The sequence below is a fragment of the Canis aureus genome, chromosome 29 (genome assembly GCF_053574225.1).
Source record: "Canis aureus isolate CA01 chromosome 29, VMU_Caureus_v.1.0, whole genome shotgun sequence".
Taxonomy (NCBI): Eukaryota; Metazoa; Chordata; class Mammalia; order Carnivora; family Canidae; genus Canis; species Canis aureus.
The window spans coordinates 8,052,261-8,075,721 of record NC_135639.1 but is presented as its reverse complement, the minus strand read 5'-3'; the positions used below and the strand labels follow the sequence as shown (position 1 = coordinate 8,075,721).

The 23,461-nt window shown below is 48.9% G+C and overlaps 1 protein-coding gene across 2 annotated transcripts in view; it reads left to right on the top strand.

Moving 5' to 3' along the window:
* GPR26 (G protein-coupled receptor 26) overlaps positions 1–22,667 on the top strand; it is a 41,851-nt gene extending 19,184 nt beyond the window's left edge. The window contains exon 3 of one of the 2 annotated variants that reach the window (XM_077877311.1): positions 21,559–22,667. In XM_077877311.1, coding sequence (XP_077733437.1) covers positions 21,559–21,757 — 199 coding nt within the window. In that variant the 3' untranslated portion in view covers positions 21,758–22,667. Of the gene's footprint in view, positions 1–2,721; positions 11,435–21,558 lie in introns of those variants that run through there. The other variant, XM_077877310.1, reaches the window with a different exon arrangement.
* The last annotated feature ends 794 nt before the right edge of the window (positions 22,668–23,461 follow it).

Here is a 23,461-nt window from a genome sequence, read left to right as displayed (position 1 = left end):
TGTTAACAGGCCCCCAACCTGTTAGCGTGTCTCCCGCCACTCTAGGTACTCACAGCGCATCCCTGAACCACCTGCAGCAGAGTCTCCTGGAATGCTGGAAAAGCAGCTCCTGCCCCTCTTCGCCCTCCTCAGGCTGTCCTGCTGACCCAGAGTGTGGGCTCCCACCCCAGGGCCCCTGAGTGGGGAGCCGCGTCAGGGCCATCTGGGGCAGGCCTGTGTGCATTCTGAACACATAAGCATAAATGTTTCCCCCTGCCTAGAACCTGCTGCCAGTGTCCAGGCCCGTAGTAATCAAAGCATCTCTTTGCTTGGAGGCCCTGACAAACCACTCACACGGGCTTTTCAGAGCAGGAGTCATTGTACTGTGGACAGGGGCAAGTGACAAAGTCCCTGGTGGCACGTAACCGAGGCAGAGGGGTTCTCGGGCTGGGGGAGATGTAGAGCTCATCCTGTCCCATCTCCGCTGCTGGATCCGAAGCCCAGAGTGGCCTTTAATCAGGGCTCGGGCAGCGGTAGGTGGAAGCGGGTTTCCGTGTAGGAGATCACTGGCTCTCTGAGTCTTGATTCCCTTGTCTGTGAAATGGAAATAATGATATCTGCTCTGCAGGATAATTGTAAGAGGAGAGATCGTGTACATCAAGTATTTTGCCCAAAGGGGACATGCAGCTGGGAATTATTATTACTGAACCAGGCAGAGAATTCAGACTTTACATAAAATCTCTGAGAAGCAAACGAAATAGATTTTTATCTCTTAATTATCTAGTGGTGAAATTTTACATTGTCCTGAATAATTTTACACTGTGAAACCTACAGAACTTGCAAATAATAATGTTGATCTTGCTGGATGGTTTAATGATATTTGGCTCTTTTAATAAGTCCTCTCGGGAGAGCCAAAAACGTTAAGACTGAATTTAGCAACATATAGGAGAGAAGACATTTTGGAGAAGCCATTTGGCATCACATAGCAACAATGTGCTGGCATTCAGCTATTTCATTGTTATTATTAGGTGTGAATTCTAAATTCAGGGGTTTTGTCCCCTTAAAGTCATCACTTCCCAAAATAGGTTTCTTCAAAGTGCAGCTTTCCCTAATGCTAACAGCTCCATTTCCCTTTTGGGGCTGACAAGGACACGAGCAGAAACGAGGCCACGTTCTCCCACGAGGTCAGAGGGCAAGGGTAGCCACTGGTTCTGGAAACAGAAGGCCAAATAGTGGGAGGGGGGGTGCTTCAGAGTGGGTTCATTAAGGGTCTGTTAAAAAATGGGGCATTGCAATGGAGTCTGGAACCCTCCCAGCTTTCTCCTCCTTCCCTTTGTGAACTAGTCCTCAACAGCCTCGACCCAAAGAGAGGCAGGGAGAGCACTCAGGTTGGCCGCACAGAGCGACAGCCCCAGCCCAGTCCTTTCTGAACCTGGGGCCACCACTGCCTGCCCCAGGGAGCATGCAGGTGCCAGATCCCAGTTAGAGCGCAGGCACTGGACCTTCTGCTCTCGTTACGGGCTCTGTGACGCTGGGCAACCCCTTCTACTCTCTGGGCCTCAGTGTCCTCATTTGGCAGTGGGCATGGAGAGGGTACCTTGGGATCTCCGAGCTGTGGCCTTTTCTGTCTTGTATCAGTGCTGGATAATATCCAAATATGGCCAACAGCGCTGGACACGCTTGAGAAAGAGTAAGTGGCTTGATTTTGGGGGGAATTCCATTTACACAGAGGAAAAAGCTTGTACTTCCTCACAGCTGGCGTTAGCACCACTGAATGAAGTCGTTTGAGGGGCCCGGGGCGACTTTCAAAAAGACACCCCTTGAATACATGGGTTGTGTTTCCCGTGGGTCATGAGGTCACTTTAGGGTACCCTGACCGCTGCTGTGGCCAAGGGCCCCACGACCACAGCCCTGGGAGGAGGCCTTTGTCACCTGCAGATTCTTCTTGATGCAAGACATACTCTGAGCTTGGTAGAACGCTGGCAAAATTATACCTAGCCCTCCCTCCCAGGTGACTTTCTTAGGAGGGCAGAGCTGGATTTGAAGCAGAGTCTCTTCTCATTGTACAGATGATCTTCTTTTTTTAATATTTTATTTATTTATTCATGAGAGACAGAGAGAGAGAGAGAGAGAGAGAGAGAGAAAGGCAGAGATGCAGGCCGAGGGAGAAGCAGGCTCCATGCAGGGAGCCCGATGCGGGACTTGATCCCAGGTCTCTAGGATCAGGCCCTAGGCTGAAGGCAGGTGCTAAACCGCTGAGCTACCTGGGCTGCCCAGAGATGGTCTTATTCAACCACCTTGCTTTTCATATAAAACCCAAAAGCCCAAGGAAAGGAAATGACTTGCCCAAGGTCACACAGCAGGACAGCAACCGAGTTGAAGGCAGTGGCCAGGACACTGTTAGCCACTAGCCTATGTCTTAGGTGAGCCTGGGTTCCAGAGTCAGACCTGCCTGGGTTCAAATCCTGCCTCCACAGCTTACTGGCTGCGTGACCTTAGGCAAATTACCGAACCTCCTTGGACATCTAAAATGGAAATAGTCACCTGCCCACCCCGGAGCTCCACAAAGTCACACAGGTAAAGTGCCCAGTTACTTGGGGAGCTGGAATGAACCGAGTGCCTGGTGGATGTCCACCATCTGTTACTGCTGCTGCTGGAAACTGCAGTTGGGGCGGCCCCAGAGAAGCTGAGACTGGGCCGGGAGGCTGTGCTCTGGGTAACGGCCTCCCTGTGTCTCTGCAGGCTGGTGGAGCTGTCCTCCTCGGTGCCCATCGGCTCCCACTGGGGGGTGCTGTCCAAGTGCTTGGCCTACAGCAAGGCTGCCTCCGACCCCTTCGTGTACTCCTTACTGCGACACCAGTACCGCAAAAGCTGCAAAGAGATTCTGAACAGGATCCTCCACAGGCGCTCCCTCCACTCCTCGGGCCTCACGGGCGACTCCCACAGCCAGAACATTCTGCCGGTCTCTGAGTGAAGGACGCCGCTCTGGCCGGAGACTGAGGAATGAGGCAGCTGGTGAGAAGCGGGGAAGGAGGGCTTGGGGTCCTGGGTGGACACCGCCAGCTGCCACCCACCTGGCCGGCCCAGCCATTCCGGTTCCCTGGCCTGCAGGGCCTCTGAAGCCTGCTCCCTGGTTCCTCAAGGGCAGAGGTTGGATGGTCCCTATTTTGCACCAAAGGATGAGCATGGTTACTCGCTCTGGCCTTTCTTTCTGAGAAGCTCCTTTGAGCTCCCGGACTCACCAGAGACTCCCCAGGAGTGACGCTGAGGCCGGTCATGACCAAGGACACGCGGTGCTGGTGGCAGGTGGGGAAGCAAGGCGTCCTTCCTAACCACTAGGCGTTGGGCTCCATGCTGAAGAAAAGCAGTGGTCTCCACGGGACATTAATCATGCTGAAAGTCAGGTTGGCGGTGGCCATTTGGCCTTATATCCAACGTGGCTACTCTTCTCCACATGGTAGTGGTGGCTGCTTTAACCCAAATATTATCCAGCTGGTACTCACTGAATTGTGCTCAGCTGGGACTCTTGGGACCCTGAGCCCAAGGTGAAAATGTTTTTAACAGCTAGCGGCTACCCAATTGTTGCCGAGCAGCAGTCTCAGAAATGGTTAAACTCTGGTTCCCCACCTCCCCCCCCAAAGCTAACGTTTGTGTGTGTAGACAATCTTAGCATGAAAATGGTTTAAATAGGCAGGTAATACATGTAATAATGTTCTTGGAGGTCTGACCTTGAAGTCACCTTCTTCTGATTCACACGTCATAACTGTTGGAGCCGAGGGGAGGCAGGAGGAAGGTGGCTGCCTGGGGCCCCCACCCCTGGTTGTGACCTGAATTTGCAGGAAGCCTTTCACCTTGTCTCACACATCTTGTTCCACACACCCTGTGAGATGCACCCACCAGAACTGACCTGAGCAGGGTTTTAGCGTTGGTTCTAAGGCACTGGGTCCCATTATCCTAGTAGGCTCCATATCTAGTCTCCTTGAGTCTATCAACAGAAAGTAGAAGCTGTCCCAGGTGACCAAGAAAGTACCCTGTGCTCATGAAGGAAGAGTGACATTTTTATCGAAAACTATAACTTCAGTACCTATACCAATCCATTAGCAGCCCCATCTTGATTTATGAAAAGCCAAGGTGAGTGGGCCATGCTTTCTGCCCATCTGTCTTTGTTTATCATTTCAGATGACGTGTGAATGCTAAGAGCAGCTATTTCTCTGTCCTCTGTTCTGATGCCTACAGGGTAGAAAGGATGGGAAGCGAGCGACAGACTCCGATGGCTCATTCTCTCTTTCCAGCTCTGGGTGTCTTAACTTTGCAAGTGCAGTGGGGGGAGGACACAGCCCAAGAGGGACCAGGTGGGAAGAGCCTGATACTGTTTTACTGCCGGGGGGCCCCAGAATGGAAAGATAGAGGTGTGTCGTGCGTATCTACTTGAAAAGATATTGTCTTCTTTTACCTTAGCTCCTCATTTAGAAAACAGAGAGCTGAGCCTGGCCTGGTCTTGCCTACTTGCAAGGTTTTCCTGGAGACTAGGACAGGGACAGACGTAGCTTCCAAAGCCTTGGCACCTGTCAGATGTAGTTGGAGGTGTGCTCATATCTGCCTGGAGCAGTCAGTGGGGCGCATCCTTTCCTAGTCCCGTGTTCAGGGACATCATGTTGGTAGCTTCAAATCAGCCGTGATGGGAATATTTGTGCCAAGAAAATTAGCAAAGGCTACAAACCAGGACTTTTTGTATGCTGAGAGCTGGTTGTTCTGCATCTACCAGCACACCACTGCCCAGACGTGACTTTGTGTGTTACAGAAAACTTGCTCACGTTAGTTTGAATCAAGTTTGACTCACAGCAGACATTCATTTTTGTGGGACTTTCTTAGTGACAAGGAGCTGTTCGCCACCCACCTTGTCCCAACACCAAAAGTACCCATGAGGCCGAAAACAAGTATGTATCCAAGAAGATACACACAATTGAATCTGACAGTCTCCCTTTTCACACAAATTTTCTCAAAATTGGGTGACAGAGGAGTAGTGACCTAGTAGATGAGGCCAGTAGACAGTCAAGTTCAAGCCACAAAACGTGTTTTCATCGATGTGACTATGTCAGATCCTCTTTCTGCCTGCTCTGTGTAGGCAATATATTATACTCCCAGAAGCAACTGGATCTCTTTTACCTCTTCTTGAGCTAAGAAACAAAAGATCTGTCACCCACACCACCATGCATCCTAAAAAGATACATGTTGGAATTTTGGCCAAGCATCTAGGACTGCTAAAACAAAACAAAACAAAAAACCCAACAATAAAACCAGTCATATTGGCATCATGGAGACAAAAGCCCAGATAAGTTAGCTGAGGGGGTGTGTCCACTATTGTTCAGACAGGCATTGAAGGCCAAGGAGAAGTACGGAGGAAAACACTGCATTAGCGGTCAGCACCAACCGAGTCTGCTCTAATTACCTGTAGATGAATGTCGGTATTCATCTCTACCCAGTCTCTAAAAATTTCCCCTGGCTTCATTATTCCCAGGTGAATTATCTACCTCATTTGGTAATTTGATTTATCCAACGTGGCATGGGTTTCTCAGGTAAAACACTCCGAAACAGCAAGATCAGCGGGCCTGGGAAGAGTTACTTGTCCTCAGTCTAGCGTGAGGCTCGATGTGTAGGGCCCAGACTCTGGTGGACAACTGGACCAGGTGGGAAAGCATATTGGGAAGCTTGGAAATGAAGCCTGGCCGGGAGGGACCATCCGATTCCTAGCCCCACACCATTTCTAGTCCTACGTGATCTGAGATGTAGGTCAAATCCCTGCCCCTGGTGGCTTTTTTTAGACACTCTGCAACTATTCCAGCTTTTTCTTGCACTTCTTCTCGAAGGAGAGAGGACTTCCGAGCCCTAGGATCCCCTAAGGATCTGCCAGCTCAGACGAGGGTCATGGGGTTTGTGTGTCTCGTGGTCAGCCAACCCCCCCTTAGATATGCCACCAAGAGCCAGCCTGTTTTTACTTAGAAATTGGCTGGGTCATGAGGGAAGTTGACTGCAGCCACCTGGTCCCAATGGTCCATTCTTTCTGGGATTCAGTTCAGTCTTCTGAGCTGTCGCCCTGAGCAATAAACCTCTCTCCTCGTGTTTATGAAATTAGTTTTCTCTTTCATGGTGCCTTTCTCTCTGAGAGAAGACAGAACAGGCCACACCCATGTCCTGGTTGCCACCCATTTACACACGTGGGGTCAGGTAGACGATGGTGTGGCCTCTGGATGTGCATTTCTAGAATTTCATCCAAATGCAGGATGACCCAGGCAGCCTATGGTCTGAATAAGACTATTTTATCAGGTGCCAGAAATTCCTTGCATTGGCTCCTTTCCTTTTGACCATGAGCATCCCAGGGAGGAGCGAGGTCCTGGCTATATTTGCAGCTCCCATCCCCTTTCTGGAAGGTCTAAATCATCTGGAACAGAGCCTTTGGCCCTTGAGCTTCTTTTATCCACAAGAATTGCCAAGGGAGCTTGTTTAAAATGCAGATTCCTATACCCCCTCCTCAGAGATTGGTCCAAGGAGGTCTGGGCAGGACCCGGGACTCTGCATTTTCAAACCTCCATGTCCAGGCGACTGCTGCAAGGGACCTGCCCACTCCTCCCTGAGAAAGGTGGCCCTGGAGACCTGGATAAACTCCATGGAAAACTGCACCTTTCTAAATATCTGTTTCATCCTGTATCCTTCCCCAGTTCTCCAGAGAGTTCGATCTCCAGCCTCATTTAAGGGCTGAGTCATTTCGTTCTCAGAGCAACAAAGCGCTCACTCCATGAAATTCTAAAAACCCATCCTCAGAGGACTCTGGTGGAACCCCTGCCACCACCCCTCAAAGGTATTTGCAACGTAGCCTCATTCCATTCCGTGGGGCTCCCGGGTAGTAAATGTGGGTGTACACGGGGCATCGGCAGAGCATGGCGGCACCAGCTGGCTCCAGGTCAGGACACTTGGTTAGAGAGAAGGAAGCTGGCACCCAGAGGGGCCCACAGGGACACTTCCCTGGGTCTCGACCCCACCTCTGCCTGGGCAGCCTGGCTGTGGGAACCGATGGCGTCCGGCCCCTCTGCCACTAACCTCAGCGCCCTTCCCACCCAGCCTCACACCCCAGGAGTGGAGCCAGGCTGAGGCCAGGCCAGAGGGAGACACTGCTGGATGCTAACCCCTGTGTGTGGGTCTTTTTAGGGTTCCTCGCTTCATCCAGCAAGGCTGACCCTGCCAGGTGCCCCAGGAGCAGCTCCTTGTAATCACAATGGTCCATAGTCCTAACAGCTGGTGTGTACTGAGTGAAGCCTGCATGCCGGGCACAGCACTGAGTGTTTTCGGGTAGTGTTCCCGTGAATCCTCACCATAACCCTAGGATGTAGGTACTATCATCTCCTTTTCAGACCTCTGGGAAGATCAGTAAGTCCTGGGGCAGCAGGTAGAGAAATTTAAGGAGCAACGCAAAACAGAGGCATGGTCTGTTAGTCTCCGGAAGGGTAGGCTAGTGCCAATGGGAAGTCCCCTGCTGCACCCAACTCGGGGCATCTTTCCATCATCAGAAGAGGACACCCTGCTCCCAGCTTCTGTGCTAACACCCACACCCACCAGCTGGGCCCCAGGGCCCTTCTCATCCCACGGCCACCACTGGCTTGGAAGGGACTCTTTTGGATTTCTCTTTCTCTATAGTGTTTTTAGGAGAATTTGGGGGCCGGGGGCGGGGCTGAGCAGCAACCTCTGCACCCAGGATTTATGGTTCCCAGGTCCCTTGTCACCTCCAAGAAATCTGTCTGACTAGATGTCTTAGGTATCTGAAGGTTCACTGTCAACCTGAATTTTCCTGAAATTCTGGACCAATAGCCCTATGACATCAGAACAACACAGCACTGCCCTAGCACCAAAGTCAACTTCTTCATGCCCTGAAGCCAAAAGGGCTTCCGTGGAAGACCCTGGTGTTTGCTTAGGACCCTGGGCTGAGCCAGCCATGAGGAGAGGATGGGTGGAGGTGGCCTCCTTGGTTTGCTTTTAGGGGTTCAGAAAAGAAACCTGGCTGGGAGCAGTGCTTTGTAAGCTTTGTGAGTGTCTCCACATTCCCAGTAGGCTCCCACTGTGTCTCAGGACCAATTGGCCTTTCAGCCCAAAAAGAGCAAGTCCAACCCTTGGCCAGCGGCCTTCGCTCTGCTGCCGGCTGAAGCCCTGGCCTGGTGGAAGGAAGAGATGCAGGAAGGTCAGGCTTGCTGTTGCCTTTCCAATTCAGATGTAGCCATGACTTCGAAGTCCTCCTCGTGCCTCCTTCCACAAATACAGGGCATGAATTGCTCATCTTCCCAAGGAATCTGTTTCAGGGAAGTGGCTAGGACACGTGGCCTAGGGCAGCCTGACCTAGACGTCACTGCAGAAACAGTGATCTTCAGGGGGAGGGGGACACCCAGGAAAGCAGGGTCCTGGAGCCGTTCAGGGAGTGGCACATGGCAGCTGCAGACTCCAACCCAGAACTGCAAAAATACTTAGCTGTCACTCCTTAGACATTTACTGAGCACCTTCTGTGTGCCTGGCCCTGTGCCGTATCGGCCTCTGGAAGAGACAAGAAATTACAGTGTAAGACGGGGCTTCCCTGGAGGTGTGTGCACCCTGCTGGGAGATGCAGGGGCTGAAGCACGTGGCCAGTGGGGAAGGAGGGTCTGGAAGGCTTTGGAGAGGCGATGACGTTGGCCCAGAGCGTGTAGTAGGGAAGAACATATGACAAGGCACAGAGGAGATGTGAATGTGCCGGTAAGGAGTTTCGTGGGCTTAGAGCTGTGTGTCCAGGAATGGCGTCAGGTGAGCCCAGAGGAGAGAAAGTGGCTCCTGAGAGTGAACGAGATCTGTGGCCCATGGGAGATGATCCATATCTTGAAGTTTGGAGTGCCAAAATTAGGTGGCTTAGAGAAAACGTGAGGGACATTGACATGTATTTAGCTACCAAAAAAAAAGAAAAGGAAGAGAAGAACAAAGGAAGGAAGGAAGGAAGGAAGGAAGGAAGGAAGGAAGGAAGGAAGGAAGGAAAGACTAAAATGCATTGCATTGATTTTCAGGGGCAGCTACATTTAGCAGTGTGAAGGAAGAGAGTGGAATTCATTCTTCAGAAACCAACCACATTTGGCCACTTGACCAGGGCACATCCCTGACAATATACACGATTGGTAACAAAAGTCTATCTACAACAGTGAGTGTACACATTCGGTGTCAATGCAGGGCCCTAAAGGGCACCGCCACAAAGCCCCCTGCGACAACCGGAAGAATTAGCACAACAAAAACAACCACGTTTGCGAAAGTTGTCCTCGTGTTGCGTAGCAGTTCAGCCACTCTCCCTTCACACCCACACTGTCACCGGGCTTTGTACAATTCGCTCTCGCAGTGTGTCATGCAGAGACGTCTCTAGCATTTAAAGGTCAAACATTATGAATCTCATCAATCCTAGCAGTGCTGTAGTTTATCACGTATACCCATATTTAAGGATGTTTAAAATAATTTAGGCCGTTGACTCAAAAGACCGTGGATGCCTTTGGGAACACTCGTGCTCTTAGGAAGGCAGACTCTAGTGGCATTTCCGGTGTCCTTTCTCCCACGGGCCCATGGCTCTGTCATCAGTATCCTACTTCTCCCCTGGTGCAGAAGAGCTGTTGGACGTATTCAGGAGAATCTAAAGTCCATGTTTCGATAGTTTCAAAGAACCTGAAATCTGTATTTGGACACAGAAGCCCACTCTGAGTTGTGAGAGTCAGATCATCACCATCAAGGCCCTGGCCTCTGTCACACTCACTACTGTCCAGAGGGAATGCGTTTGGGAGAGCATCAGATGCCTTCACATGGCACACCATTGATTGGTTCGCCCAAGCCAGTCCATTTCCTGATGACCAGAGCAAAGTGATGGCTCGTGCCTGGTTAAGATACCAAACACTCAGCCTGCTTTTGCCTTGGCCTTTATGCCATTTAATACCAAATCCTTGCTTGAATTACTTGTAACCAAACCCCATGCTCTAAAAGCCTTTAAATGCCAAGTTCCCCTGCAAACTGAAATCATTCCAAACCTCAACAATTCTGTTTTACAACAAGCATGTAAATATAACCTCTTCTGGAACATTTGAGGGACGTTTAATGAGGATGGTGTCTCGCCAAGCCCATCAGGGTTTCCCGGAGGGGAAACTTGTTAATCGCAGGTCACAAACAGCATTGGAAGTCCAGTGACATGTCATCAAGGTGCCTTGCCTTATCCTCATTACCACATGGGGCATTTTTCTAAACCTTGGAATAGGCCCATCTTTACATTTGTAGGCTCATTTGGGAGAAGAGATTCAGACCCTTGCCATTTGGACATATGTTATCCATTTTGGTGAAACAGCTCCTAGGAGGACCTCAATCCATCCCTCTGTTGTGGTGTCCTGTGGTGAGTCACCACCCCCCCATTCATCCTCCCTAATGGAGCATGCCTGTCTCCCATACAGAGGCTTTCCCCTGCTCAGTACCCACTGAGAGAACCATCACTTCTCCTAAGTTTGAGGAGACTAGTTAGATTTTACCCTTAGAACTCACAGAAGCTCCACATAATGAGAGCACCAAAGTCAAATCCTTTGGCTACCTTGAGTTTTCATAGATTTCATTATTTTTTTGTGTGTGTGTCTGTGCAAAGAGGGGTTGGGGGAGTTACACCATCCATAGCTTGGGACACCCAGAGAACAGACCAGTAGACGACAAAAGGGAGCCCACATTAAAGAAACGTAAGGAATGTGCCACCTAGTGTAGGGTTCCATGGGGAAATGTACTTTCTATTTGGACACTAGAAAAAATATTTTTGGAAACCAGGATTTAGAAAAATAAAAGATATTTCATTCCCAGAGACAAAGTGATCTGCAAACGGCTGGCTCCTGTACAATGTTCTATCCCAATGTCAGACCCATAGGAAAATGGGTATGTTTATGTTGGAGCAAATGTGCCCGTGAACACGTGCGCCGTGATTCTGTGCGCCCTTGAGTTTATGCATATGGGTGAATGTTCACAAACTGAAGCAGCTGCATACTAACTATAAAAAAAAATGAAGCAAAATTTTAGCAGCCTCTAATGTTTGTTAACATCGTAGCTTTAACTTTATTTTCTCCTAATTTATTAAACAGAAATATAGCTCCACTAAACACACACACACACACACACACACACACACACACACACACTAGAAGCCCTTCCAATGTGGCAATATTACCTTTCATGTAATACACTTGCCAACACTGTTTTTCTGTTGCAACAAGACTCAAGATTTTTGAATCCAAGGCCAATGTTGCCTGCTCTGTTTACAATGGCTTGTGTTTTGTGAATACATATCAAATGTTGTAATATATTTTTATGATAGAATCAATAGTTAATACGGGGGGGGGGAAAGTATATATTGTGATTCTGTCCAATAAAGCCTCCTGTTATAAAATCTTGTCCACACTTTGATGACCTGGCGTGAACACATTTTTATTATGTACAAATTAACTGTCAGAAATGCTGGTGATACGTGACTTCATGGTGGGACATAAGTTTATACTTCTTTTCTCTCCTGTCTTCATGTATTGTGTTTAATTTCCCCTCCATCTCCAGCTGCCCCAACCCTCACACAGCCCTCTGAGAGGTAGGTCTTCATCCTTGGGGCCATCTCTTACTGGCCCCAGCCCACAGCAGCCATCCCCTCCCAAACACATCCTCCCAGGGAGGGACTGACTGGCTGTCTCTGGGAGACACGTCCCCCACCCCTCCCAAATACCATGCACCTTTGCCACGCTGGGCCTGGTTCCTTAGGCTTTGCTTGATGACTAATTGCTGCTTGATGACCAGTTATGGTGAGGTGTTAGGTGTCCCCAACATGCCCTCAAGGACCCATACACAGTCCCTGTCCCGACCTCGCTGGGCCCACAGAAGCCTCCAGTATGGCCACAACGCAGGAGGCACCCCCCTTCCCTAGGTGTGCTTGGAGTGAGGTCCAGGCCACTGCTCTGATTAGGCCTCTTCCTGCCCTGCAGAGCTGAGCTGAGCACCCAGCTGCCTGGAGGAGGGCTGGGGTGGCCTCAGGGAAGTGGCCCGAGGGTCTCAACCCAGTCTCCAGGGGAACAAGGAAGAAGGAAGAGGGAATTGGAATATCCTGGGAATGGGCAGCCTGGGTGGCTCAACAGTTTACCACTTGCCTTCAGCCCAGGGGGGATTCCTGGAGACCCAGGATCAAGTTCCATATCGGGCTCCCTGCGTGGAGCCCGCTTCTCCCTTTTCTCCCTGTTTTGTGTTTCTTGTCTCTCTCTATCTGTGTCTCTCATGAATAAATAAAAAAATCTAAAAAAAAAAAAAAAGGAATATCCTGGGAATGGGATGTCCCAGCCACCAGGGGCCTCGTCGCCCCCAGGGGACACCTCTGTGGCTGACTGCTGGAGGAAAGACCCTTATGCTGACTAAGGGTATGAAGAGTTTGAGCTTCCTGAGAAGCTCTGAGAACCTATGTGTTCTAGATACTGTGCTAAATCTTTCCAGAGCATCACCTTCTTCAATTCCCTAATACTCCTATGGGGTTGGTTTAATTTTTACAATCAGGTGAGGAATTGCTGAGGAACTGTGATGGTAAATGTCATGTGTCACCTTGACTGGATCACGGGGTGCCCAGATATTTGACTGAACCTTATTTCTGGGGGTGTCTGTGAGGGTTTCCAGATGAAATTAACATTTGAATCATTGGGGCTCAGTAAAACAATTTATCCTCCCAGTGAGGGTGGGCTTCCCTCAACCCCGCGAGGTCCTGAATAGAACAAAAAGGAGGAGGAAGAAAGAATCTGCCCCTTCTGTCCAGGCTGTTTGATCCTGGGATATTGATCTCCTGCCCTTGGTTACCCTGCTTCTCAGGCCTTTGGACTTGGAGTGACACTGCTGGCTTTCCTTGGGCCTCCAGCTTGTAGAGCGCAGATCAGAGGATTTCTCAGCCTCCAAAATTGCATGAGCCAATTCCTATAATAAATCTATGCACAGGTGCGTGTATGTGTGTGTATCTCCAGGCTGCTGGTTCTGTTTCTCTAGAGAATCCTGACTGACACAGGAACCTCTCATGGGTTGGAACAGCTCATGGAAGATCCCACAGCTGCCATATGGGGAGCCAGCTCCAGCGCCACCAGCCTCTCACTTCCCCAGGGACCCCACAGCCAGGCTGGTGGACTCCCAGGGAAGCATCATCCTTCAGCATCAACATCCATGCTACGATTTACTATTTCCCTCTTTGCTGACTTCCAGCAAGAATTAAAGATGCATACATACAAGAGGCACGTTCTGTCCCAAGCCTCTAACTTATTTGGTTTGATCTCATACAATTTCTCTTCCCTCTCTCAGCTCCAGATTTCTCATCTTCAAAAATAAAGCTGTGGTGTAAATCAGGCATATAAATCAATGGAAAAGAATAGAGAGTCTGGAAATAGACCCACATGTATATGGTCGATTGATTCTGACAAAGTTGCTAAAGCAATTCAGTGGGAGCAAGGCTAGTTTTTTCAACCAGATAGTATTGGAGGGCCTGGATACTCACATGCAGAAAGAAATAATCAACCTGACCCATCCCTCAGCCCGTGCACTTAACTTGAGTTGTATCATACACCCAAATGTTGTAAACACTGGACACATACAGCTTCCAGAAGAAAACCTGGAAGAGAAGCCTTGCAACTTTGGGGCAGGACAAGATGTCTTTGATGCTTTTAAAAAAAGCATGATTGCCAACAGTCAAGGAATTAGATCTCATCATGGTAAAAATCCAGTAAGAAAATACAAAGACAAGCTACAGAGTGGGGAAAATATTGCAATACATGTGTCTGGCAAAAGAATCATACCCAGAATATACAAGCAGACAACCTATACCAAGGGGCAAAACCTCAAATAGATGTTTCTAAAGAAGATAAGCACGCAGCCAGCAAGCACACGGAAGGGTGCTCAACATCCTGAGCCATCAGGAAAGTGCAAATTAACACTGTGTGAGATCCCACTTCCCAGGGAACAGCTGAAATCAAAGCTTAGCAATACGGAGTGTTGGGGGCACTGGGGCAACAGGAGCTCCCGTCCGTTGCTGGCGGGAATGCACGGTGACACGACCACTTTGGAAAGCAGTCTGGCAGTTTCTTATAAAGGTAAACCCCCACTTACCACAGGATCCAGCAATTCCACTCCTCAGATACTTCCCAAGAAAAATGAAAATGTGTGTCTGCGGAAAGACCTGTATACACGTGTTCCTAGAACCTTCATTCGCCACAACCCCCAAACTGGAAACGACCCAAAACTCCATCAATATGTGAGTAAAAAAAATTTCCTGCCGGATTCTACTACTATGAAATGGAAAAAAAAAAAAGAAAGAAAAAAAGAAAGACAAAACTAGTCTACAGTGGCTGGGGTAGCTGGGTTTGGGGTTTATAAAGAGGCACAAAGGCACATTTGGAAATGATAGGAATGCTGTGTATTTAGTTGTACTGGTAGCCCCCTAAGTGTTTGTATTGGTCAGAACTCACCCAACTGCCACACTTTGGATGGACGCATCCTACATGCTAGTGTGAATATACTTGACACAGCTGAATTATGTACACTTAAAAATGATTAAATGGTGGGGTGTCCGGGGGGTGCAGCTGGTGGTGTGTCCAACTCTTGATTTCATGATCAGCTGAAGCTCATGATCTCAGAGTCGTAGGATTGAGCCTCAAGTTGGGCATGAGGTCTGCTTAGGATTCCTTCCCTCTCCCTTCCTCTGCCCCTCCTCCTGCCTCACTTATGCGTTTGTGCTCTCTCTGTCTCAAAAAAAAAAAAAAAGTTTAAATGGTAAAGTCGATGCATTTTTTTGGTCACAATTTTAAAACAATGAGCACACAGAAAAAACGTGCATTTTATTATGTATAAATTTAAGCTGAATAAAGTTAACCAGCAACAAATAAAGCTATGTATCTCTCAGATTCCTTCCAGTTCCTGGAAGTTTTGGTCAGCATGCAAAATGTCTGCCTTTTACCATTATAGAAAATTCTTCACTTCTCTAAGCTGCCTGAAATTCTCTTCATAAGAGGAAATTCATCCCTACTAAGTCTTCCTTTAAAGGAGGGATCTTTGACCTTTGATGTACCATGGACTTATTGGCAATCTGTGAAATCTATGGGCCCCTCCTACAAGTAACATTATTTTTAAAGAATGAAGAAGAAGAAGAAGAAGAAGAAGAAGAAGAAGAAGAAGAAGAAGAAGAAGAAGAAAGAAGTAAAATACAAAGAAAAATAAGTAAACAAATTCTATTAAAATATAGTTTCCAAAATATTTTTAAAATATATGTTTGCAATATAGTAATGTATGTGGTTTGTTATTAATATGCTGAATGATACAATCTAGTGACAGTCTAGGAATTGTCATCATTTTAAAAGATGAGCCTCAACAATATGTCAAGTGTCTGCAACAACTGCAAAGTGATGTGGAAATACCTGTGGTTTCCATTGGTGGCAAAGTCACAGGCAGGCGAACACACTATCCTATCCACATTTATAATTGCATTTATAATTGAAGGTGCTATTGAATTTCAGCTGGAGGTTAGTGAAAATGAAGATGCAATTTCCTCTTTTTTAAGATTATTTCTTTTAAAAAATATTTAATTTCAATTTTCCAACATATAACACTCAGTTCTCATCACATCAAATGCCCTCCTTAGTGCCCATCACCCAGTTACCCCATCCCCCACCCACCTCCCCTTCTGCAACACTTTATTTCCCAGAGTTAAGAGTCTCTCATGGTTTATCTTCCTCTTTAATTTTTTGCCACTCAGTTTCCCTCCTTTCCTTATGGTCCCTTTCACTATTCCTTATATTCCATATACGAGTGAAACCATATGATGATTGTCTTTCTCCAATTGACTTACCTCACTCAGCATAATACCGTCCAATTTGTTGAAGCAAATGGTAGGTATTCATCCTCTCTGATGACTGAGTAATATTCCATTGTATATACAGACCACATCTTTATCCATTCATCTGTCGAAGGACATCATGGCTCCTTCCACAGTCTGGCTATTGTGGACATTGTTGCTGTGAACATTGGGTGCAGGTGTCCCATCATTTCACTGCATCTGTATCTTTGGGGTAAGTACCCAGTAGTGCAATTACTAGGACATAAGGGAAGCTCTATTTTTACTTCTTGAGGAACCTCCATACTGTTTTCCAGAGTGGCTGCACCAGTTCACATTCCCACCAACAGTGCAAAAGGGTTCCCCTTTCTCCACATCCTCGCCAACATTTGCTGTTTTCTGTCTTATTAATTTTAGCCATTCTCACTGGTGTGTGGCCATGTCTATGTCTTCTTTGGTGAAATGTCTGTTCATGTCTTCTGCCCATTTCATGACTGGAAGATTATTTCTTTTGAGGGGGGGAGGGATGGGGAGGGGCAGAGGAAGAGGGAGAGAGAGAAACTCTTGAGCAGACCCCCTACTGAGTGCAGAGTCCAACATGAGGCTCCATCTTACAACACTGAGATCATAACCTGAGCTGAAATCATGTGTCAGATGCTTAACAAACTGAGCCACCTGGGGTGCCCTGAGGATGGGATTTTCTATCCAACTTCATAAACTGACTTCTGTTTGTGGAACCCAGTGTAAGAATCCCCAGCATAGCCTGTGATTTCATCATTTACCCATGGTGGGAAATTTTTCATCAGACCTCTTTCACTTAACCCTGAGATTCTTTCAGAGAAGGGATGGGGTGCTTACCAACTGCAGCAGCGGGAAGTGGCAAAACCAGGGTTTAGGTTAGTGGTTCCCAAACCTGAAGGGGCATTACAATTGCCTGGATTGATCATTGCAAACAGGACTCTTGGGACCAATCCCAAACTTGTACCATCAGAACCTCTGCTGAGGGCCTGGCATCTATACACTGCCAATAAGCAACCCAGATGGCTCCAGTGTGTGGCCACTTTGGGGTCCATGGTGCTGAGCCATTCCCAGCAGTACCTTAGGAAGGGGTTGGGTTGGGTCCTCTGACCCCTACACTGGGCTCTAGCTGTGGAAGAGAGAAAGGAGAATGTCAGTCTTGGGGAGGAAGAATGAACCAGAAAGAGGTGTTGGTTCAAGAAAAATTGAAGCTTGGAAAGGCAGGGATCCCAGTGTGGGACTCCATCCCAGGACCCTGGGATCATGACCTGAGCCAAAGGCAGATGCTTAACCGACTGAGCCGTCCAGGCGCCCTTTGTTGGCTAAATCTAAACCTAAGGAGGATGGTTAGGGGCATTCATTACATACACCAATATTTAATTCTCTGATTCTGTCCATGAGATTTAAAGAAAGGGGCTACATCGTACTCGTGTCCATATCCCAAATGCTCAGCATAGAGCCAGGTACACAGCAGGTACTAAATAAATGCCTCTGTAATTGAATTCCCATCATTAGATACCCTGTACGAGGGGGACTTTCATGACGGCTTCTTCTTCCACCTCTTGAGTTCTGCAGACATTAGGAGTTGCTGAGAATGCTGTATTCCTAGTCAAAATATTCATCATGACACATGGTGCTTGCCATTTCCAAATCCCAGTCATTACCCTATAATGTGCTTGGGCAGGAAAACAAACCTCTCCTAGAAAGGCAGCTGTGTAAGACCCAGGCCGTAGCTCTGCCTTGATATTCGGTGGCTTTTTCAAGAGTACTTGTCTGTTGACCATGACCGGGAGGGATTGTAGGCCTGAGAGCACTGGCCAATGGATCTTTAGCTGGACAAGATCAAGTCACACATCTCAGGCAAGGTCAAAAAGCCCAAGGACCTGGACGCCTGGCTGGCTCAGTCAGTTAAGCGACCTGCTTTTGGTTTCAGCTCAGGTTGTGATCTCAGGGTCACAAGCTCAAGTCCTATGTCGGGCTCCACAGTTGGCAGGGAGTCTGCTGGGGACTCTCTCTCCTTCTCTCTCTGCCCCTCCCCCCATCTCCCTCTCTAAAACAAACAAACAAATAAATAAAAAAGCCTAAGGACCCAGGGTCACAACCCCCAGACATGCACTAACTGTCACTGGAGTGATGTGGGGATCCCTCTGTTTGACATTTCCCCCTATTTATCTCATTCTGCACAGTGCAGAAGTTTGTTCCCGGTCTTATTAAGTGCCTCCTCCTAATTGCAGGTTTGGGAGCAAGCTCAAGGCAGAGCCTCTCATGGAAATTAAACCCAAAGAGAAAGAGAAAAAGAAAAGCGCGTAGGAGTCAGATAATTGCGTGTGTGTCTCTAGTGGTGGGCTCAGGCAAACAAAGCAGCAGATGGAGTCGAAATGGAAGGAAATGCGGAAAATGAAGCCCAACCCAGACAAATGCTCATCAGAGCAAGGCCTGGAGCCCTTCTGGACAAGCTTCTGGCTCTTGGTTTGCTGACCTTACCTGGTACTGACTCCCCGCCCCCCCTACACACACACACACACACACTCAGGACGGCCCTGGGCTGCCCTCTTCTCTCCTCTTGGTCAGGGAAGGGTTCTGGCACCTGCTCCCAGGGCTGCAGGGCCCTGCTTGCTAGCCAGGGGTGGTTGGCTTGCACATTACCCCCCTGCCTCTCCTCCTGCCAGCTGCACCCACTGGGATCCGACCAGCTGCTAACCTGACAGGGACACTGGGGGGTTCCTAACACTGCATAGTCACAGAGCAGGTGTAGATGTTTTTTTTTTTTTTTTAAGCCTGAAATCCTGCTTAGTTTCTCCTCCAGCATGAATGAGAGAAAAAAAAAATCATGGGTTTTGGAATCAGAATGGCCTGGTACAGAATCCCTGCATTGCTATATGTGTGACCTTAACCTGTGAGGACCACCAACACTCACATGGTGATAATAGCACCAACGTTGTTAGGAGGGTTGAGTGAGCTCCCTCTGGAAAGTGTGGGAACACAGTAGGGACTCCACTTACGTGAGTGTACTGTTTAGTCTCCAGTGTCTGAGAAACTCATCACATTTTCTGGAGCAAAGGGCAGACCCTTTGGGGTATTCGAAATTTCTAGCTTTCCAGGGAAGCCTCTCTGGAAAAGACAGTGAGGGTCAGTGAGAGGAGCCCTATGGGTCTGAGTCTCCTGTGACCTTGGCTGTGGGCCCCAATCCCTCTGGGTCTCCCCAGCAGCCGTCAGAGCTTTGAAGACTCTGCCCCAGCCTTGCCCAGCTCAGCTAATGAGGCTGTTGTGAGTTCTGGGTGGTTGAGGCATGGGGTCAAGTTTTCTAAACTTGTAAAAGGGAAAACTCATTCTGCCCCAAATCTGTGGCTTCTGGGAATGGGCAGTTCTGGAAAAGCCACAGAGGAACAGAGTTGCAGCGTCTGGAGACGCTGCGTGGGTTGGTCGCATGACCTTAGTGCAGCGGCAACAGTGGAAAGAGTGGTCGCTTTGGAGCCTGCCCAGCATGTGAGAGGAGCGTCCTCACCTGGCACTGCTCCCACCATCAGGGCCACTAAAGGAGAGCCAGGCTGCCCAGTGAGGACGCCCCGTCTATGGCTGCCCAAATCGTTCTTACGAGGCTCCACCGGAGACCAGCTGAGTCCCCATAAGGGATCGGGGCCCTTCTAATCCCATCCCACATGGAGCCTGGAATGACCACCTCAACCGGAGCATCTCACAACGCCTCCCTGGTATGCAGGACACAGATTGTGTCCTCCTCAAGACCTGGAGTACCCCTGAGCTCAAAGTCCCCCCACACTCACCCTGTCCCTCTCGCTCACTAGGATGCGTTCCTGCTGCCAACCTCTGGGAATGGATGGGAAGCACTAGAACACATTTACTGTGCTTCTCCACTGCCCCTGGTTATTGCTTTGCTCTTTGATCAAGAACACAGGTGCACATATACTTATGTCAAGTGTTATCTGGGGACAGAGGTGGCCAATTATGCCATTACAGAAATCAGACACCTCATGCCTCAGGGTGACCCAATTTCACCCACTTAAATAAAGTGGAAGCGTCTGTGATGCTCGTAGGGAAATCAGACATGAACAAAAGTGACCAACTTAGGATCAGGGAAACACTGGCTCGGCAGCCGGTGGAGGGAAATTCCGCCCACTGAGAGCAGGATACGGGGTGGGATGATGGCTCTGCTGGGGACGTCGAGTCCAAGGTGCTGGGGGTGCCCTGGTGGGGAGGTCCAGTGCATGGCCAGCTGGATGTCTTTGAGGAAGGAGACAGGGTTCTAGGTTAGGGACAAGAATTGGGAATCATCCGATCCAGGTGGTAGTTGAAGCAGTATGGATGAAGCCAGCACTCAGCAACTCAGTGAGAGACCCAGAGAACCCCCTGCTGGAGCCACAGGGGAAGGGACCCAGGGTAGACACAGAGAGAGGAGCAGGGAGCTGGCAGTGCCATAGAGACCAAGCCAGAAGAAGTTTCGAGAGAGAAATGTGGCAGAAAGGACCAGAAAGACCTGGCCATCTCAGTAACCTTAGCCAGAGGAGTGAGGGGTCTGCAGAAATGGTGCCATTGGGCAGCTGGTGGAGATGGAAGTCAGAGCACAGAAGACAGAGCTAAGAATGGGAATGGGGGAAGGGGCTCCCTCCCACATGGGAACCAGAGAAGAGGCTGCTCCTTCTGCACTCTAAATAAGCTTGACAATAAACAAAGACTAACACCCCCCTTTCCCAATCCCTCACTCGTGGGGAGGTCTCTTCTTCCAACCTCATGGACTGGGGTGGGGGTGGTGTGTGCTGTGCTTAAGTCATTTGCTTTCAGATTCTTACCTTAAAACTACTTAAAAGCAAAACACAAATATATTTTTTAATGCATCTCACATCAGTCAGGGTTCTCTAGGGAAATAGAACTAACTATAGTAAGAGATTTATTTTAAGGAATTAGCTCATGTGATTACGGGGGCTAGCAGGTCTGAAATTCGTAGGGCTGGCAGGCTGGAAGCTCAGACCGTCTTCCGACAGAATTTCTTTTCTGGGAAACCTCAGTTTTTGCTCTCAAGGCCTTCAGTTGATTGGATGAGTCCCCCGCCTCCAATCTCCCCATTACTGAAGGCAATAATCTCCTTTTTGACAGTCCATTGATTGAGATGTTAGCCGCATCTACAAACACCTTTAACACAAGACGGAAACCAGGGTTTGGTTGAGTAGCTGGTGCTCTGGCCCGGCCGAGTTGATGGGTAAACTGACCCCTATCCACCGAGGTCATGCCAACTGCCAGTCTCCTCCTCCAGCCCAACCACTGCCAGAGCATCACATCCCCTTAATAAAAACACTGGAAGATGGAAGGAGGACTTGGGGATCTCCTATGGCTCCTCAATCAGTCATGAGAAAAAAAAACACAGGAAAATCTGCAATTCCATTTTTTCAGGCCATTTTCAGCTTCTTCAAAACTCCCCCCATGTGCCCTATACGATTCAAGGAAACATCTTATTATTTATCCAACAGTTGTGCTCTCGAAGTGACTTTTCCCACGACGTGTTAGCAAGCAGGCGCCTTTTCAATGACAAGCAGTCAGGGAGCTGATAAAATGCCCCCTCCCACACTCTGTTCTTATGGTACATTTAACAAGACTAAATTGGTCCAGGGTGCTCACTTGTGGGTTTTTTCCTCCCTTCTTTTAATGTCAAGGATCAGCAGCTCGAGCAGATGTTCCTTGAGGGCTGCACTTCTGTTTTCACAATGGAAGGGATACGCTCTGAGACATCCATACGCCACCCCCGAAGGATGCTCTTCGTCCCAGTGGAATATGGCCAACAGGAACAGAGTCGCTGTCCATGGCTGGAAGCAAAGTGATGTTCACTTGACTTGTCTGGAAATATTTGGATAGTAGCACCAATGTGATGGGCTGAGGACCTGGTTGGGGGTGTGCGAGAAGGAGGGAGTCAAGTTGAAAGACTCCAGGGTTTTTGCCCAGGGCTAGCAGAAGGACAGAATTTCCACCAACTTCATGTGGCAGGGAGGACAGGTAAGGTGAATCAGGGTCAGGGGCTCAGCTTGTTGAGTAGGAGATGGCTAAGCAGCATCTAAGTGGGGTGGCCAGTGACTTCGGACTCCCTGGTGTAGTAGAGGAAAGAACGGGTCTGAAATCTGAGTCCTGCCCCCCGGATCCCCCACACTCACAACAATAAATGTGTGATGCAACAGTACTACCTGGACATTGGTGTAGTCTTCTAAAATAATTCAGAGAGCTTCCACACCTACTGTCTCGTCAGATAGCTGGTGAACCCCCATTTTACGGCTGATTACCAGGCTCCACAGTCCATCACTAACCCACTCCCCAGCCCGCCCTGACAGCCCGCCTTGACCACCCTTTGCAATCATGGCCGGATGCTTCCACCTTCTCCTCCTCTCTGCTGTCCCCTTGGGGGAGCTCTGCCTTGTTTCACCAACTGACAAGTGCTGCCTTGTTTAGGAACCAGGTCACAAGTCATGTGCTGGGCTAGTTGAATTTGGGGGGCTGCAAGTATCGGGAAATAAATTCAGTCTAGCTTAGTCTAGCATGTGTTCAGGGTGGGCGTCGCTGGCTTGAGTCAGCAAACCATAGGTGGGAGGAGGGGTGTCAGGCAAGGCTGGTGGATCACATGGCCCCCCACTCCAACAGTGGATGGGGTTTGTAGGAAGGTGCACACACCATCCCTTGGGTGGTTAGAAAGCATCAACCTCAGCAGAAAGGGAGCTAAGCCGGTCTCTGCAAACAGTGGTGTCTAGGGGCACAGTGGCTCTATTCTTGGGCTCTCCAGCAGTCTTCAGCCCTTGGGCTCCAATTCCTGGTTTGCTTGTCTACGTATACTGTGAGCCTCTTTTTTTTTTAAAAAGATTTTATTTATTTATTCACGAGACACACACAGAGAGAGAGAGAGAGAGAGAGAGAGGCAGAGACACAGGCAGAGGGAGAAGCAGGCTCCATGCAGGGAGCCCGACATGGGACTCGATCCCGGGTCTCCAGGATCAGGCCCTGGACTGAAGGCAGGCACTAAACCGCTGAGCCCCCCAGGATGCCCTGCTGTGAGCTTCTTAAGGAAAAGGGCTGCATCTTATTCAGCAGCAGGTGGAACAGTGCCAGGCGATCAGTATGTGCTCAGTAAAAGTTTTGCAGTGAAACAATAGTATTAGATTCTTACGTGGGGTTCATATGTCAGAGACACACAGATACCTCCTCTTTTTCATCTCCTCTCCCAAACCACATGCTACCTGTAACAGCAAGAAGTCCAGCCTCTAAGAGACCAAAGTCACCTACCTTCGCCTCTGCAGGAAACCAAGCAAAGGCACCCAAGCCAGTCACATTCAGACAGCTGGAACAAGGATGCAGACTAACTTCTGATCTTAAAGGTTAACAAACACTGGGCGCCCAGTAGCCAGCTAGCCTTCAGCATTGAGGCCCCATTAATAGGGGGCCTTGTGGTCAGTCAGCCTGGAAGTTTCTCTTACATTATCCAGGGCACAAGTGGTGGTTCTTCGCTGTGATTTCCAGGAGTACTACTTTGTCTCTTATGAGGACCTCCTGTGCACACTTAGATACATAAAGCCAAGT